At 38.3% G+C, this 18,282-nt stretch overlaps 5 protein-coding genes across 11 annotated transcripts in view; 2 read left to right on the top strand and 3 right to left on the bottom strand.

The window, feature by feature from the left end:
* Window positions 1,021-1,774, top strand: LOC105171328 (uncharacterized N-acetyltransferase p20-like). Its single transcript, XM_011092401.2, has one exon. The coding sequence runs from the start codon at window positions 1,122-1,124 to the stop codon at window positions 1,680-1,682; it is 561 nt and encodes a 186-aa protein (XP_011090703.1). The 5' UTR covers window positions 1,021-1,121; the 3' UTR covers window positions 1,683-1,774.
* LOC105171327 (uncharacterized N-acetyltransferase YoaA) lies at window positions 1,912-3,668 on the bottom strand. 6 transcript variants are annotated; one of them, XM_020697553.1, is made up of 3 exons: window positions 3,372-3,668; window positions 2,969-3,299; window positions 1,912-2,503 (listed from the first exon to the last, which is right to left on the bottom strand). In XM_020697553.1, exons 2-3 carry the CDS (start codon window positions 3,012-3,014, stop codon window positions 1,974-1,976), a joined length of 576 nt encoding a protein of 191 aa, XP_020553212.1. In that variant the 5' UTR covers window positions 3,015-3,299; window positions 3,372-3,668; the 3' UTR covers window positions 1,912-1,973. The 6 variants fall into 6 exon arrangements, 5 of the variants coding, with proteins under 5 accessions (XP_020553212.1, XP_020553213.1, XP_011090702.1 ...); XM_020697554.1 differs by having other exon boundaries at window positions 2,969-3,250; window positions 3,372-3,483; XM_011092400.2 differs by having other exon boundaries at window positions 2,969-3,259; window positions 3,372-3,461.
* On the top strand, window positions 9,898-14,572 carry LOC105171326 (protein CDC73 homolog). Its single transcript, XM_011092396.2, has 4 exons — window positions 9,898-11,060; window positions 11,751-11,833; window positions 11,967-12,057; window positions 14,306-14,572. Exons 1-3 carry the CDS (start codon window positions 10,094-10,096, stop codon window positions 12,054-12,056), a joined length of 1,140 nt encoding a protein of 379 aa, XP_011090698.1. The 5' UTR covers window positions 9,898-10,093; the 3' UTR covers window position 12,057; window positions 14,306-14,572.
* On the bottom strand, window positions 15,276-16,479 carry LOC105171325 (non-specific lipid-transfer protein-like protein At2g13820). Its single transcript, XM_011092395.2, has 3 exons — window positions 15,889-16,479; window positions 15,734-15,790; window positions 15,276-15,646 (listed from the first exon to the last, which is right to left on the bottom strand). The coding sequence occupies exons 1-3, from the start codon at window positions 16,208-16,210 to the stop codon at window positions 15,516-15,518; spliced, it is 510 nt and encodes a 169-aa protein (XP_011090697.1). The 5' UTR covers window positions 16,211-16,479; the 3' UTR covers window positions 15,276-15,515.
* LOC105171575 (non-specific lipid-transfer protein-like protein At2g13820) overlaps window positions 17,170-18,282 on the bottom strand; it is a 1,962-nt gene continuing 849 nt past the window's right edge. For both annotated transcript variants that reach the window (XM_011092736.2, XM_020697113.1), the window contains exons 3-4: window positions 18,225-18,278; window positions 17,170-17,517 (exon numbers count right to left, since the gene is read on the bottom strand). In XM_011092736.2, the coding sequence (XP_011091038.2) occupies window positions 17,384-17,517; window positions 18,225-18,278 (188 nt within the window). In that variant the 3' untranslated portion in view covers window positions 17,170-17,383. The remainder of the gene's footprint in view (window positions 17,518-18,224; window positions 18,279-18,282) is intronic.

The following is an 18,282-nucleotide window of genomic DNA, read 5'->3' as shown; positions in this document are numbered from 1 at the left end:
ATCAGACTGTGTCAATTAGATCATATCAGACGGTATGAACATAATTAACTATATCTATGTAAAATTTTATGATTCGATCTCATGATTTAAAGCAATAATAATAATAATAATAATGATTCGAGCTGTCGAGCTCGCCGTTTGAGCTCGAGCTCGAGAATACATTGTCGAGCTCGAGCTCGAGCTTGACCTCGGCCAGCTCGTCGAGCTCGAGCTCGAGCTCGAAGATCCTGAGTCGAGCTCGAGCTCGACAAAAATGGTCGAGCTCGACTCGAGCTCGACTCGTTGACAGGCCTAGTTGTATTATACCTCCTTTTATTTATAAAATTTACCTTTCCCAAAAAAAAAAAAAAAAAGGTACAATTTGGATGAGGGTCTTATTTCAATAGTAAAATAAAAATTTCAAATAAGAAGTATCTTAATAAAATGTGAATATTAATTAAAATTGGTGAAAGGTACAACTTCTTTAAGTATGTTGGCTGACCAATTATTAAGGTTGAACACTTGATTGTCTTCTCCATAGTGAAAGTTGCTCTGTTTTGGACAAATTTAAGTATTGAGTGGGGGGGCCAACACTTAAGCTGAATGCATTGTCATCTTAAATAAGACCAAATTAGAAATAGGACAAACTTTGAAATTAGATTTAAATATTTTTTTATAAAATTATAAATACACGAACTTGGCTGTCCAAGTAATTTAATTTATAAATGTACCCGTAAAATGTTGTTTCTAAATGAAAAAGTAATTATAATTATAATTAAATACTCGCTCAGTCATCTGGTTATTATTTTTAAAGGTTGATTGTTGATTTTCATAATTCCTGATAATTGATATTATTGATGAATTTATTGATTTAATTATTCATGCATATTTTAATACGACTGATCAACCAAGTTGGATTATAATACCCTCTGCATCAACCAAGAACTTTCTCCCAATATCAACTTGCTAGTTTTTAGTTGATAGAATTCTTGTACTCCAAGTCTCCAAGAATCCCAACACTATATAATCATCTCTTTCCACAAAGAAAATAATGTGCGATATAGCATGCAACTAATCAAACTTTCCCAATTTTCATTATGTAGGATCCTTCAACAGTTGTAAACTTCACTCACAGCAAAAAAATGGATGAAAATTCAGCAAAATCAGAAGGAGAAGAAAAGGTTCAAGAATCCTTCAACATAACTCTAAGGCCTATAGCACTACCAGATGTGGATGATTTCATGGTATGGGCTACAGATGATAGGGTCACAAAGTTTTGCCTTTGGGATACTTACACTTCAAAGGAGCAGGCGGTGGACTACATCAAGAACCAAGCGATCCCACATCCATGGCTGAGAGCAATTTGCATTGGAGATCGTGTCATTGGGACGATCACTGTGGACCCGTGTTCCGGCTTTGGTAGCTGCAGAGCTGAGCTTGGTTATGTGCTAGCTCACAAACACTGGGGCAAAGGGATTGCCACAAGAGCAGTCAAAATGGTGGTTTCTACTATTTTCAAAGATTGGCCTCATTTGCAGAGGCTTCAAGCTGTGGTGCATGTAGCGAATAAAGGGTCACAAAGGGTGTTGGAGAAGGCTGGATTTCAGAGGGAAGGTGTTCTGAGGAGTTATGTGTTGTTTAAGGGGAAACCAATAGATGTGGTGATGTTTAGTACTCTGGGCAATCATAGTTCTGTTGGTTGATCTGAGTTCATAGTTTGTACCTGTTTCAATATGCAATGTTTGGTTTGTAATGTTTAAGCATGCAGTGTAAGTGTATAAAGATGAATGTGCTATTATGTTGATTAGTGTGATGAGCAGCTGATGACATGGAGCTGGAACAATGTTAATAATCAAACTGTAATGGGAGCTGAAATTTGAATTTTTTGCTTTGTTCTATAAAGCATGTTGTGTTTGATACTAGGAACAAAGATCTGTAATGTAATAAAACAGCAGCAACTAATCCATCTAGCGTTATCCCCATAGCTATTATATTCATGATGCAATTTTATCAGTTTTCAAGAAACTGTAAATGAACATGTCTCTGATCTCACCTTTGTTGAAGCCATATTTCCTTAAAAATCCCTCCCTTACAAAGCCAACCTTTTCTAACACCTTCTGAGACCCTACATTGTCCTCCTCCACCAAAGCTTCCAACCTTACTAAAAAGGGGAACTTCTCGAAAACAATGGGGATAGCGATCTTCAGAGCTGCCGTGACAATCCCTTGACCCCAATACTCACTCCCAATGGCGTAACCCACGTGGGCCCGGTGTCGGTCATTGCTGGACTCCGGCTTAACGGAGATGTATCCGATGGAATGATTATCAAGGCAAATTGATTGGCGCCAAGGGTGTGGAATGGCTACTTGCTGGATGTAGATTAAGGCTTCTTCTCTCGATGTAATTGTCTTCCATCTTAGGTAATGAGTGACCTTATCATCTCTTGCCCATGCTAGAAAGTCCTCGGCATCAGACGGTCGGAAGGGACGGAGAGAGTCTTGAGTAGTCCATTTGACATTTAATGCTGCTAAGAAAATAGAATGCGTGAGTTCAGACAGCCTTAAATAGGTGAGAAATAATTAGCAGCATAGACAGCCAGCAGCCTGTCTTGACTGGTCCAAAGACTTATTTCGTACTCTAACACATAAAATTATTGAACTCATCATAATTTATAATAAAAAGAGTAAATTACTTTCAAGTGATCAGATTGATAATCTTGCAACACCTATATGCAAGCAAGTTAACTTAAACAATGAGTGTAGCGTGTTTGTATCTAGACAACAGTATACACATGATCCTCTTATTCAATAAAAATTTAACTAGAACTGCAATCCCATAAGTTCAGGAAAGTTGCTAGCATAGTGGATTTGTGACAAAAAACTTCTTTTCATTACTGTTGTTAAACAAGAAGAGCAACCTTTTATGCTTTTAGCAATTCAACAAGGTGGTCTGTCCACAATCTGGCCCGAACAGTGAAACACCATAATACCTCTGGGTTGGGCCTGGATCAAAGCTCTTGAATACTTTAGATTCATCAGAAGCTTGGACGAGCAACCACTGGAATGAATCGCAGGACTTCAATATATGTCAGAGACAGATCAAGTTCTTTTAGCTAGACCAGTAAGATGTTGAGCTTCCACAAAAGTGGCTAGTCGACTAGTATATGGGGATTTTGACAGAGCACGCACTCACTTTCCCATGTAATTTCTCAGCAAAAGCAGTCCACTACGGATCAATAATCTCTTTTCCTTCATGACCAAGAAATTCATTCCTGTTGACTCTAAGTGGAGATGACCATTTCCAATTCAATACCAAAATTCCTATAAAGACTACAGCTTTAAGCAAATAAAGAAGCCAAAATTCATACAAACAAAACTCAAGCTCTCTCTTACCATGGAAAGATATTCCGACTGCGACATCACTCTCCGGCCACTGGATATCTCCGACGCCGACGACTTCATGAAATGGTACTACCTGAAATTGAAAATTCTCAGCTTTGAACATTTCTCGAACTTATTCTCATTATCTTCTAAATCTCAAAAACAGGTACTCCGACGAAAAGGTGAGCGAGTTCTGCTCATGGGACACCTTCACTTCCAAAGAAGCCGCCATCGAATACGTCGTGGACAACGTAATTCGCCACCCATGGCACAAAGCCATATGCGTCTCGGGGCGAGCCGTGGGGTCAATATCCGTCAGTCCTTTTCGTGGGATGGACAAATGCCGGGCCGAGCTCGGGTATGTTGTGGCGTCGGATTACTGGGGAAAAGGGATAGCGACCCGGGCGGTGAAAATAGCGGCGAATGCTGTGTTCGTGGAGTGGGGGGAACTGGAGCGGCTGGAGGCGGTGGTGGCCGTGCAGAACACGGCGTCGCAGCGGGTGTTGGAGAAGGCGGGGTTTATGAGAGAAGGGGTTTTGAGGAAGTATTTTCTGTTGAAGGGAAGGCCAACAGATGCTGTGATTTTCAGCCTCTTGTCCACTGATTCTCAAGTTAATTTCTTCGTGGATGCTTAGGTTTGATTTCTCTGTAGCTTCGTAGATTCTTGTATTTAATTGGGGCAAATTTTAATGTAATGGTAATTTTTTCAAAAACCTACGATTGGAAATCAATTGGATTATGGTACGATATGCTTGTTGGAGAAGTTCATATACCATGACTGAATCCATTATTTTGTAAGTAAATTTATATAGTTTTAGGATAAGTTTACATTTACATTTTGCAATGCCATTATTGTATAATATGATTGAGTGGACCAGCAGCATATAAAGTAAATATTATATTATCTTGAATTATTAGTCCAATTCAAAGTGGAATATTTTACAAATACCTATATTAAATACGATAAAATTAATTTTACCTCTTAATACTCGAGTTTCGGGCATGGTAATTGTTGATATCAGCATTTTTTGATAAAACTTATTAAATATTTTTGAAGTTGCTGTTATAATGAGAAAATTCTATCTAACAAGTATATTTTGAATTCTTAGGAGGCAAGATACTAGTCCTATGCTATGATCTCAAGTTTGGGAGATGAAATCAAATTATTGGTGTTTGAGGGTATGTATGTGCAAAAAAACCCCAACTTTGAGTTTTAAATTTATTTCTTGATTTGGAAAAGGTTGTTGAAAAGTTTTATTGGAATTATGGTTTTATTGTATTGTATTGTATTTCTTTTTTTTTTTTTAATTGTATTTCAAAAACTACAATTTATGCCTGAGGTTATATATTTCTCTTGAAAAAGATAATATGAAACACTAATGCCCCAATATGCAAATTAAAAAAAATTCACATTCAAATTTGGATGATCCAAACATAAAAAGTATATTATAAGAATATCTTCTATCACAAATGAAATCAACTCTCACACAAAAGTTAAATAAAGGTAGTGATAGTAAGAAGCAATATACAAAAATAAATAGATACAAATCTAATTGCAGTGGCCATGTGGTCATGTTAGATGGTATATTTAATCGAGAAAAAAAAAGAAAAATTGAAAAGAAAAGATTACATGTAGACGGTAAGTTTATACAAGAGTAATGATTTGTATTATGATAACATTTTAACTCAATATTTATTTAATAGCAAAACAAGTTTATAAAGAACTACCTTTTGAGCTTATATAGAGCTCTAATATGCAAACATCTATGGCACGTTTTGGACAACAAGAAGTCTTCAGTTTGGAGAGATTGGATTAGGAAATATAAACTAAACCGATCATCATGCCGGACAGTTTTTGCGGCAGGGATCATGAAACTAGAAAATGAGGTTGAAGTTACAAGTCCACCTGCAGCTTGCTATAGAATATCAGGTGTGCGCAGGAGAGAATATTTAGCAATGGCAAGACCTGCTGCACATTGTAGGAATTCTACAGGAGAGGTTTTCAACGGTTCACGCATATCAAGTTTACCTATTTTATCTAATTATCTGTAATTATTGAAGATGGTGTCTGGAACTGGCCTTTGTTGCTGCATTTGAAAGGTTGCAAATTGAGGGCAACTTGTCACAAATTCAGTGCCAAAGAGATGCAATCAGATGGAGGAACACAAGGACGAATTTACTACTATTTGTCCCACCGGCTCAACCAGTAACGTGGAGTGACTGCTCATGGGGCCACTTAAAACCTTGAGAATGTGTTTATGCTTGGTTGGCAATGTAAGAAAAGTTGCCTACATCATATAAGCTATGTGATGTGGTCGAGGTTTTCACGAAAGGATAAAACTGAAAATTTTACCCGTGACATGATAACTCAATGGTAAGAACACAATTTCCGAGTGAGTTGTTTAGTAAGAGTGGTCACTATCAATGAATAGTAGTTGGGTTAAAAAAATAATATTTTTTATATTTATAGTAATTTTGGGAGTTATATTGTGTGGTGGGTTTCATTTATTTAACATGTATATGTTAAATCGCTTTTTTACTCAAATACTTCTCTGAATTAAGTTAACACATGAGAGTGGGTGGTTGGGAGTCATTTATTGTTTTAAGTTCATTGGGTGTCTGCGAGTACGCTTGCAGCCCTATAACTAACCAGCTAGTTGAATCAAAGTCCGCTCAGATGGGCTGGGCTCAAGGCAGACCGCCCTCGAGCTCGGTCGTGCAGGCCCAGCTGAGGGCAGGGGTGCCCCATCCAAGCCCAAGGGGGCGCCTCGAGCTGGCCCAGGCTGGCTGGGCTAGAGGCAGGTTGCCTTGAGCTGTGCTTGGGGCTCGAAGCTCCCTCGCACCCACGTCAAGCCTTAGGCTCGACTCCTCAAGCGTTTGGAGGAGGTGCCTATTGTTGCATCCCATGGGTTTTGAACCCAGGTTAAAAAGATAGAAAGTGATGATTCTAACCACTACACAATCAAGTATTTCTTATGAATATTTGTTTCATTCTTTATTAGTAGAGGTTATTCAGAGTTTATTCATTCTTTGCGCTGAATTCTTTCATTTGTTTTGAGATATTCGATGTCAACTTCAAGAGATGAGACTCCCAGTAAATAATTCTTACATGTGGTGATGGAGCCCCCCAAGACTTTAGAGAAGGTGAAACGGCGCATTTTTTTTTTTTTAAGAACGTTGCCTCTTGGGGTGATTTTTTCACCACTCATACTATTGAAAATTTTGGTAAGTAACTCGATAATATTCCATATTCATAAATATAGTCACTACACTTATTAAATTGTTATTTTGTTCTCTTATGACTTATATTCGTCGAATGTTGTCTCAAGGGATGCTTTTGCTCATGCCCCGAAGTTAGGTTTTTACCAACTTCGGAAGGAGGGGGGACAAAATTTTTTGAGTCCAACATTTTTATGAGGGGACATTGTCTCAAGAATTTGATAAGGGGATATTGTCTCAGTCTTTTACCAACTTCAAAGGGACGTAAAGTTTCGGGGGCGACATTATCGACGGGGATCTCAATGAAATTCTGTCTAGGGGGTCTCGGGGAATAGCGACTTTTGCCTATATGATAATGACGATTTTTGCCTCTGGGGTCCTGTTGAAACTTCAAGGATATCTACGTCTAAATTCATTTGGTTTGTTAGGACTACGACAAGAATAACTAACTTCATTACTTAAAATTCAGAATACAATGTTTTAGGGAAAATCAAAAGGGGAGAAGGATATGTTGAGCTACTACTCGAGTTTTCTCCTATTACAAGTGAATAGCCAAAAAACTAATTTTTCCTGCTATATGAACTTAGAGTTACTTCTTCGTGGCTTGCTGATCTTTTTGAGGTCATGGGATAACTCCTGGTGTGGGATAATTATCGTTACGAGAAGTTGACACATTCGGCCTATGGTCAAATTGGCATCCTTGTGGATAGTGGTTGACATATTCCTTCAAGTGTCCCACTGGATCAATTTTTCTATCTCATTCTTCAGGTGATGGCATTCCTCCTTCGTGTGTCCCCTGTCCTGGTAAAAACGATAATACTTATCGGATTTGAGTCTCTTGAGGTTATCTTTCATCTTTATCGACCATTGATTAATTAGCCCTTGTTGTTCCGCCACCATTAGTATCTCCCCCCTGGGACCGTTTAAGGGGCTATAGTGAGCGAACCCCACCGGAGGTATATGCTTGCGTTACTCTTTCTTTTTCGGCTCATTTTCCTCTTTCTGACCCGTCCTTTTGCTGTTAAGGGAAGGATCCAACTCATTCGATTTCTCAATACGGATGTATTTTTGGGATCCCACGAGTAAATATTACATAGTGCTAGGGCGTTTGCCGGCTATGGACTCCTTGAATCTTCACGGTAGCAGGTTTTGTTGGACAATACTGACCAACAACTCATGATTAACATGGAAAATCTCATGCACTGCGTCTACGAATCTTTGCATGTAGTCTCTCGAAGTCTCGCCCTCTCTTTGGCGGATGGTGAATAGAAATGCAGCCATTTTTAGAACATTTTTGTTAATGGAAAAGTGATGCAAGAAATGCAGAACCAACTACTCGAGGCTAGAAATAGTTCCAGCGGGCAGTTGGTTGAACTAGGCTAATGCACGTTTCGAGAGCGTAGTGCGGAAGACCTTGCAGTAAGCGGCGTCACTCAGATCGTACCAATCAATCTTGGCATAAAATTTGTCTAAGTGTTCTTGTGGGTATCTTGTCCCATCATATTCCGATAGGTTCGACACCTTGAGACCTGCTGGGAGCGTTTCAGCTAGAATGTTTGGGGCAAAAGGGCTACATCTTGGAGGCCATGACTAACGGTAAGTAGGAATCCTTGGCTCCCCTAGGTGGTGGGGGGGCTGAGGATTCTAGATTACGGAGATTTTGATCTTGAGTCTGTGCAACTTCAGGCTTGAGGAGGCGGGTTCGCAGGTGGTTGCGCTACAAATTGGGCGACGACTTGTGCCGCTGCTTGAGTAGATATATTGCGTATTAGGATTAGCAAAGCTTCTTGCATCAGTTGGATCATTGGTTCTTGGGAGGAGCTTCTTGGGGGAAGTGCTTTCCTTGGAGGCTCGGGCGGAGATTATCGACGTGGCGAGGGGATCTTCCCATTGAGGGGTACTTGCTCATAAGTTAGGGGGGTTACCTCATGGAGTGGTGACTGTTCGTGAGGTGGGTCTTGTTCCGCCCCGTTCACCTAAGCTTCGCAAATCACGTCCAAATCGTGGGCATCACGAGCTCGAGACCTGGTTTGCATACTCAGTGTTGAGGTAAATATTCCCACAGAAGGCGCTAATGATGTGGTCGATGTTTAACGAAGGGATAAATTGAGAATCTTACCCGCGACACGATAACTCTCCAGGTAAAAATACGATTTTCGAGGGAGTTTTTTAGTAAGAGTGGTCGCTATCAATGAATAGTAGTTAGGTTAAAAATAATATTTTTTAGTATTTATAGTAGTGTTGGGAGTTATATTGTATGGTGGGTTGCATTAGTTTAACATGTGCCCCATATATGTTAAATTACTTTTTACCTTTGCAGGTTAATATTTTTTACCAATATACATCACTATGGCTGCAACATGTAAGAGGGAATCGTATATTATGTGTGTTAGTGTAGGTGGCTAGTCTTTCATTTTACATTCGAAACTTGTTTCGATCCCTTCAATGTGATGATCAAGTGGGTAAGAGCCACTCACCTATTTTTTCTTTTTCTACAACCTGTATTAGGTATCAGAAGGAGCATACGATGGCATTGGCTTTGCACATAACAGAGCTTGGGCATTAAATGGGTTGTACGATGTTGATGAGAGCTGCCCTAGCGTTACTTTTTTTTTTTTTTAACACCTGAAGGTGGGGGAAGTTTTTCGAGGTCCCCGTCCCTTCTTTATTGAAATTTAACTAACAGCCATCGCTACATCATTACTGCAACAAAATCATAAACGGAGAAGTACTACTCCTTTACATTGTAACAATTTCTTCTAGCAACATTATGTTTTATGTTTCTGCTGCCATCTTCTTTTGATTCGCCTTGTCCGAATTCTTGGACCACAAGAGTTACTCCTTTGTTTCATCACTCGGTTTTTCTCCTCCGAATTCTTGAACAGGTAATCCGGTTGCTCGTTCATAGGGAATTGATTTCTGAGTAGTCTGGTCGGAGTGGCCAGCTCTTGTAACAGCTGCTTTGCGGATTTTGTATCAATTGAGTTGCTATTGGTCAAGCAGATCAGATCGCAAATCTTCAAAGACCTGGCATTGCTTATTTATCATATTTGGGCAAAATAGAATCGAAGAAGTTTTTGAAACGCGTTCAAAAATCTGCAGTCAATAACTAGTCTTTACAATACAAAAAGCATGACAGGAAAACAAGTATGTAAACTAATTATATTTTATGCAATTTACATTCATCCAAAGAACTATTTTTTTAATCCTTTATTTATGATCAATTTTCTTGTTTTGAAAGAAGTCTAAGATATGAAGAAGGATTAACATTTTATTAATTGATGTGAACTCCTTTTCTTTTTCTTGTTAGAAGTTAGAACCCTAGGATTTGAAGGAGCCATGCCATGCTAAATAGTAGGAAAATTTATTTCATATGTTGTCTTCTCTAATTAGCCATCCCCAATATTATTCAAAATACATAAGACAAAAATAGAGCGGAGCGTTTTCACTCGAATACACACACCTTCAGTCCCCTCTTCTCCACCACCTAGGCGGCCGCTCCGCCTCCGATTCCGATGGACCCTTTAACCCTCCTCCGCGAGTACACCATTCGGAACTCCCTCGACAAAATTGTCCGAGTTAACGACGAATTCCGCTTCGGCACCGATTACTCCTTCCCCGCCACCATTGAAACCGCTTATCGCTCCAAGCATGTACAACAGACGCGCCGCTATACCCTCGAAACCCTAGTCCACTTCATCACCAACCACCACCTCAAGCATACCGATTACATCCAGAACGCCCGGGCCCTCCGCATTCCCGCCGTCACTCTCCCTGATCGAAAACCTCTCCTCGATTACCTCACCGGGAAAGTCCAATCCTCGGATTCCATTCTTCCCCTAGATTTCCCTAACATTAATCCTCAAATCACTAACTTAGATCGCAACGTACAGAATGACGCGAGTCATGCCGTGGGTTTGGAGAGCGGGAATAAAGCGATTGAACTGATTATGGCGAAGGAGAAGCCAATTAAAGATAGGGAAGCAATGCTGGTGTTCAAGAAGCGGGATTTTTACAGTGTGTTGACTTCAGCCACAAAGCGAGATGAGGAGAGGCAAAGGATGGAGGCGTTACAGAGGAAAGATAACATTGTGGCAAAGAATAGAATTGAAAGTAGGGGTTTTGGCGTGGGTGAGGAGGCGACGAAGATGCGGAAGATTGGGGAAGGGGTGCCTATTATTTTGGTACCAAGTGCATTTTCGACTCTGATCACGATATATAATGTCAAGGAATTTTTGGAGGATGGGGTGTTTATTCCGACAGATGTGAAGTTGAAGCAGGTGAAAGGGGGGAAGCCTGATTGTGTGACGGTGCAGAAGAAGTTCAGTAGGGATCGTGTGGTGACAGCGTATGAGGTTCGAGACAAGCCCTCTGCACTTAAAAGTGATGATTGGGATCGTGTGGTTGCAGTTTTTGTGCTTGGAAAGGAGTGGCAGTTTAAAGACTGGCCTTTTAAGGACCATGTCGAGATCTTCAATAAGAGTGAGTTATAGCAGGAATCAATTGGCTGCATGAATCTGTGTTCCATTATGGATGTTATGTTGATTGACACATTGAATAACTTACATATAACATTTGCCGAATATGGTAGTGTGCATTACTCTGCTTTTGAGCATATCTTGGACTATGTATACTATAATAGCGCGAATTAGTCACCTTATGAACATATGTATAGAGTTGATTTTGTCAGATTTTGGGGGTCATAATCCTGCTGTTTAAACAAGTTTTGTTGGTACGGACTACGGAGCGAAGCTTCGTTATGTTTGACATGTCAAATGAGTTATTTGTAGATTTGTTATGTAAAAAAGTGCACATTTGTCGCTGTATCACTGCATTGGGGACACGTGTATTGAATTTTTTGACTAGTTTTGTAGATTTGATGGCTGTAATCTTTGGGATAACATATGATGTAGTGAAAAAGATTAGACCCAATTCGGCGTCCTTTGCGTAAAGTTACAGTGTGGCCCACAAGCGATGTGGTTTATTTGGAACAACATTTATGACTACATCTGATTTTGTTATATAATGCATGATTTAATAAATTATGACTTGTATTGGCAAAAGATATTGCAAGTGCACTGATGTTGGACTTTATGTAATGGGTATTTGTCAGTTTTCTCCTTAGGAGCGTAACTACTACAACGAATAAACGTGCTTTGGCTTTTATTGCAGTTCTTGGGTTTTACATGCGGTTCGAGGATGACAGCGTGGAATCAGCAAAAACTGTAAAGCAGTGGAATGTCAAAATAATCTCGGTCAGTTTGTAACTTCTAAGCATGTTTTGCTCACCTCGATCAGTGATATCTCCAAAGATTGCAGTTAATTACCTGTGATTATTATTCTATCACATCTCCACTTTTTTCTAATATAATTAGAATTAATGTCCAGATTAGCAAAAATAAGAGACACCAGGACAGGGCTGCAGCTCTTGAGGTGTGGGACAAACTTGAAGAATTTATGCGATCTCGATCTCGTTAGGGTAAGTTAATTCTTCTATTTGACAATTTTCTATTTCATGTTTCATTCTTTTCGCTAATTCCGTTTAGCTATTACATACACCAAAATGTCAACAAAGGTAAGTGCATCTTACTACTTATGCGATATTGACATTTGACAAGATCTTATTAATGATATTGTTTTAATGTCTGTTTTTTTTCACTTAGAAATTATGGAACTTGATTCATGAATCTTGAAAATTTGGATTTGGGTCAGCCTGTGGATGTAATGATTTCTCAGATTTAGTTAAGTCTATGACTGAAGGATGTATAATCATCCTAGCATAGGTTAAGAATTGCTATTTTGTTTAATCATTTTGGTTTTATATATTTGAGTATTGCGGGAGCATGCGGTTGATGAAATACTGTAGTCTGCATGATTTACTCATCACCTGTAGTTTCTTAAGCACCAGAATGCAGAGAATTTGGAGGAAGGGTCTATTAACCTGACATTGTTGCTTCAGACCTTGTTAAATCCTTTGTTTTTCACAAGATCAGAAGTTCTATGGTGGTTGAAAGAAAGGATAAGTTGGTTCCAGAAGCTGGACTACATTAAGGACCAGCTGATTGCAAGTGATTTTGGCTATACTCAACTATGACTAAGTCACTGCCATAATAGTTAATGTTGCAGAATGGCGCATGCCATGGCGAGAGGCGCAAGCTAATTGCCATTCTTCTGCTGTGGCGATGGGCTTATCCCTGGCGACGCCGTGGCGTGCACTTGGGCGCCATTTCAGCTGTTGCCCTGGTGCGCCTTTGCTAGCCCAGGCCTGGGGCCATTTGAAAAGGAATAGAAAAACATAAAAAATAAGAGTCCAAAACGATAAAAACCCTTTGCTGCTGCATGCCTATCGCTTTCTCCTTCAGAATCAGTGATATTTGCTGCTTTTCTGTGCTTTATCTTTCTCCTTTCTTACATTTTCTTTCAGATCTCAGACCTCCTTTTCAGTTTTCTCTCTGTACAACTTGGTTTCTGTCTTTTTTCCTCTTTTGTTCTTTCTCTGTTTTCTGCTTGTATATTCTAATATCTATTTTAATTAGTAATTACTAGTAAATTAGTAAGGTTTAATTGTTTATTATTGTTGAAATTACTATGCTATTATTGCTAATTAATAGTTTGATGATATTTAATTTCGAATACTAGAGTATTAAGTATATTTATGCTATAATTATTACTTTAAAAGTGCAGAAATTTACTAAAAATCTGATTTCTATGTTATTTCTGATTTATGAGAAATAAAATGTACTTTTTTATATTATTCTCAATAAAAATTCTAATTATACAAATATTTAAATTATTTTTGTGCATTAGCGCCGTCCTTAGCAAAGGCGCGTGCCGCGCCATGGCTCCAGGGGCCCTTTGCGCCACGGTGCACCATGAGCCGTTGCCTACTATGGTCACTGCATAAATTTCCTTCTGTTTACTCGAACCTCCTTTTTGGAGTCTTCCAATATTGAACTTCTAAGTGGGAACCATCACTGTTGTGGCCTTTGTGGTAAAAGTTCATTTGAAATTAGGTATTATGAAGTGGTCAACCGTCTGGCATGTGAAGCGTGAAAAGACTCAAATCGAAACAAGCTTTATGGATTTGACTAGATGTGACCTCACTTAGTTTTATATATATGTGTTTGTGTATTTTCTGGATTACATACACTAACTTCAGGACCTAGGAGTGGTATTTACTAGTGAAACTGTTCACTAGTAATGCATGTTGCCATGAGATCTTGCTTTTATGTTTGGATTCATGAGAAATAATGTTGAGAATTGTCAACTTCATTTTATTGAACATGCCACTCGCTGCTGGTTTACATTATACAAACAACTGATGGAATATTAGTTTCTTCCTTTTTGTGATATGTAATGGTTGTTTCCATAATTCTTCGAATTTGATTCCTCATTCTTAATAAATTCTGCTCATTTTGATATTCTCCCTGGTTCTTGAGGAGTTGGTATTAGTATGATTCTGTTTTTTGTGAGAGTAGTTTGTTGTGTTCTTTCATCTTCCTTAAGGAGAGACCTACGAAGTTTAACCAAATTTTCCATTTGGCTCCAGGTGTTCTATCCTTATTTCCCTTCGGCATTCTTCTTATGGAACCTTGTAAATAAATGAGAACTGGAATGTCTATTATCTGGTCTTTCAAACAAAATCTTTAGTGTAATCTTGAAAATGTTTTGCTGGAGGATTTATCCTTCTTTGCTTTGCACTAAACCATGACATGTTTGGCTTGCAGATGCAGTTATTGACGCCGGAAGTCAGTGGAGATATTGAGAACTTGCCTAATGTGGGTAGTCTTCCTTGACTGTTTGTGATACAGCCTTGTGCAATATACAGAAGCAGGGTGTTATGTATTGACCATAATTACCATAGTTCTTTCTCTCTTCTAAGTTTATACACATACATGCCGCTTATGATGCTTTCTGAGATGCAAATGTTCCCTTGCTATTGTACATATCAGCACTTGATATTTATGCTATCTAGTTTTGTATGGTTTGGCTTCTTGGACTATGCTTATTAGTTTCTTACACCCAGTTTTCCTAATTACAGTGAACATGAGATCTCTAGCTAGAGCTTTTTATTTTGTCTCAACTGCTGTAGTCCTAGAACGATATATGAGGCGTGGAATTCAGATTGTTGTTATGCCATGATGAATTTTGTACACAATTAAGTGAAGCCTCCGACACAAGTCAATTCCTATAGTTCCTTAAACCGATTTATGTGTATCAATTATAATTACAATGGAAGCTAATAATCACCTTGGGTCTTGCTATGTATTAGCACACTTGTTTGGTAACCCCTCAACTGCCATGCGGGCCAACTTTCGGCTTAAGGACAGATGATGTATATTTGTGTACATAAGACTTGGTTGATATCTTGAATTCACATTTTTGTATGACTGATGAGAGCATAGGTTTTGGTGTAAATCAGACCATTGAGGTAATTTGTATTGTTCAATCCTGTAGTCATTCCCCGTCATGTGCTGTCGTACTCCTGTTTGTCCAAATCCTAAAAGTTCGTTCTATGAGCAAAATTTCTTGGCGACGTCGTCTTTCTTGCTTCTATTTCTAATTTCATATTCTTCTGGCATCCTACTTTTAGCATAAAATGGCTTTCTTGGGTTCGCGGTCGCTTTTGAGACCATTAATATTTTAATCTCAGATTCTTAGTACACTTTCATAAGTGCAAAAGCATTCTTTTACGCGTTTTATGTACACAAGGAATAATCTTTATTACTGTAAAGAGAAGACCGAGAACAATCTCCTCAACCATGATACAAAATTTGATAAGACTCCAAGAAACAGGTCACAAAATAGAAAGACCCTCCACCCACCCACTTCCTCACCAAAAAAGAAAAAAGTAAGAAAAGAAACAAGAATCCATGCCATGAGTAATATCAGTATGTCTAATTCGTAAAGAAAAAAAGGATGTCTGAATTTGAAGAATCAGGCTATGTTGAGCGTTGAAACATAGGACGCTATGAAAAGAAGGCTGAATAGCATAGAAACAGCCAACTTATTGGAGTTTGCATCTGAGGAACCACTTCCTGAAGATGGAACAGTTTTTGATCCACTCCCTGCATCAAAATTCAACCAGTCCAAAAGTCAGTAACTTCGCGAAAACCAATATTCAAAGAAAACAATTGAAAGAACAATTGTTGTACCTGGATCTGTTTTAGGAGAACTTGGTGTTGAACCAGGAGAGCCAGATGGAGAAGCAGCTACAGTTGCAAGAAATAGATTAGAGAAAGGGGCAAAAGAATTTGATTTCTTCAATGTCAAAAAGTTGAAGCTTTTTGAATTTGTGATCAGTTCTTACCATTGCATCGGCTGACAGGGGGAGTTTGGACATTACAAGCTGTAGGCAAGGCTAGAGCCTGAGTTTGGTTGATGTTCAAGCCTAGGTTTGAACCTCCGGCATTGAGCACCTCACACAAGCATTGCGGTTGGGACCTCACCACCGTGCCAAGCTGTGTGCAGCAGGCGGAAGACGGGGTGGAGGAGTTGCCGGAGATGTAGTTGAGGCACGGAGACATGCTGATGAGGACATTGGTGCAATCAGTCGATTGAGCCATGGTGCCAGCCCAAAGCATGCTGACAAGAATCAAAGCTAGGCCCACTGAAACTTCTTGATGAGCCATTGATGAAGTTATTGAGTGTCAGTTTCTTGGAAATGCTTGTGGGATGGGGAAGAGGTTTGGTGTTTGATGGAAAGCCTTGGTCATGGTTTTGGGGTTTATATAAGTGGAGACCGGGGCGAGGAGTCAAATGAAGACCTGAGGTGGGGAGGTAGGGGGTGTGTGGTTTACCAACTTTCTCCAACTCTTGAAGTCTTAGGACATATATTTGATATTCAAAGGTTTTTTTGAGGAGGGGACTGTCTGTAGTTGGATTTAGAAATGTAGCTTAAGGACAGATGGAAATGGCAAGTAATGTGGGTGAGCAACCTTATTCTTTATTCAATCAAAATGTGGGCAAGTGATTATTCTCCTTTCTAATACAAAAGAGGTTCAAAGTCCATGACTCACAACTTTTTGAGGTAGAAAATCAAACTAGCCTACCAACTTGTTCATGGGGTAGCTTTTTTAAGAATTATGTTTTCTTAACTTTCCCATTTTAATAATAAACTAGAAAAACACTGTAAAGTGCATGCGACAGATAACTTTCATTTATATTCACCTACAAAAATGACCATTTAAAAGTTCTTGTTTCTTATATTAAGAAAATAGGAAAAATTACATATTTTTAGTATATATTTTTAATTTCCTCTATTGTCTTAGTTTTATTTAAAGAGTAGTAATGAAAATAAATAAATAAAATAATCCTAGGCTATAAACCAAACTTTTGAGAATTACTTTAGCACTCCTAAGTTTTGCTCTTTTATCCGGATATATATGATAATTATAAGTCTAAACGTTCCACGCATGAGAAAATGTCTTATAAAAGGTGTAAGTAATGTAGTTTATTTTTGTAATACTTTCTTATTTATGTATGTAATATCCATTGATGTAAAATTATCATTCGTACTTCTTATTGCATCAAACAAATGTTGCTTATCACACACAGCAACTTCCTTTGTCCGGAAAATGGAAAGGAAAAAGAAAAAAAAAAGATTCAAGTACATTTATTACATTACCCATTTATATCATAAAGTGAACAACATAGGACAAACTATTGTATTGAACCAACTTTTGCAGACAAACACTGAGAAAGTAACACTCCACTCACCAAACATAAATCTCAAACGCAGTTAGAAAACTTTATAAAGAGCTTTAAGATGCACACACAAACACATATTAGTGAGCACACTGAACTCAAAGGACATTGTTGAATGCTGCAAAGGCATATGAAACTGTGGTGAAGAGGAACACATTGGTGAAAACTCCAAGAACATTCATCTTTGTGCTTCTGTTTGAGGTTGTGCCGCTTGAAGGAGTTGTCTTCGATCCTGCTCATTTTGTGTGTGTAAACAATACGAGTCGAATTAATGTTAGTTCAGTTATTTTTTTTATAGTATGCAATTTATTATATCATTCAATACATTAAAATCGAAAAACTGATTCAATACATCAATAATTCAAACCAACGAATACGTTCAAACAAGCCGAAGAAACGAGAAGCTGAGATAGACATATTATCAATATAATATGCACATATTTTCAAAATCTTTTAGATAATACAAATTCTAATATATGTTTTTTCCTTAAACACATAAACCCTAATTCAGCAAATGCTAAAAAAATTGATTTTCATGATCATTGTTCTTACATGTAACTCAACATTATTATTATTCAACTCATACTTAGCCCTTGAATATTAGTCATATGAAATTTGGTTACTAATGTTAATCTTGATCATTACAAAATATTAATATGCATTGAACTCATCCCTATTATACTAATCACATGCTCTTGAATTCCAAAAATGTTTATGTTTTTTCAGTATGGCACGCTAGGTGCACAATATATTGGGTAGGTGAATGATTGACACGTACTTCATTTTTTAAAATTGTCATTCATCCGTATATTTCAATGAACAAAACATTGAGTGTAGCATGAAAAATAAAATTAACTCCTTTAATAGAATAGATACTTTCACCTCTAAAATACTTTCACAAAATGGAAATGATGACATAAATATGTGAATCTTAATTACCTGTTACAGATGGGGTAGTTGGAGCAGAAGGAATTCCATCTCCGGATTCAGGTGATGC

Source organism: Sesamum indicum, linkage group LG10 (genome assembly GCF_000512975.1).
Source record: "Sesamum indicum cultivar Zhongzhi No. 13 linkage group LG10, S_indicum_v1.0, whole genome shotgun sequence".
Taxonomy (NCBI): Eukaryota; Viridiplantae; Streptophyta; class Magnoliopsida; order Lamiales; family Pedaliaceae; genus Sesamum; species Sesamum indicum.
The sequence above is the reverse complement of the archived record's forward strand: the minus strand, read 5'-3'. Positions and strand labels throughout refer to the sequence as shown.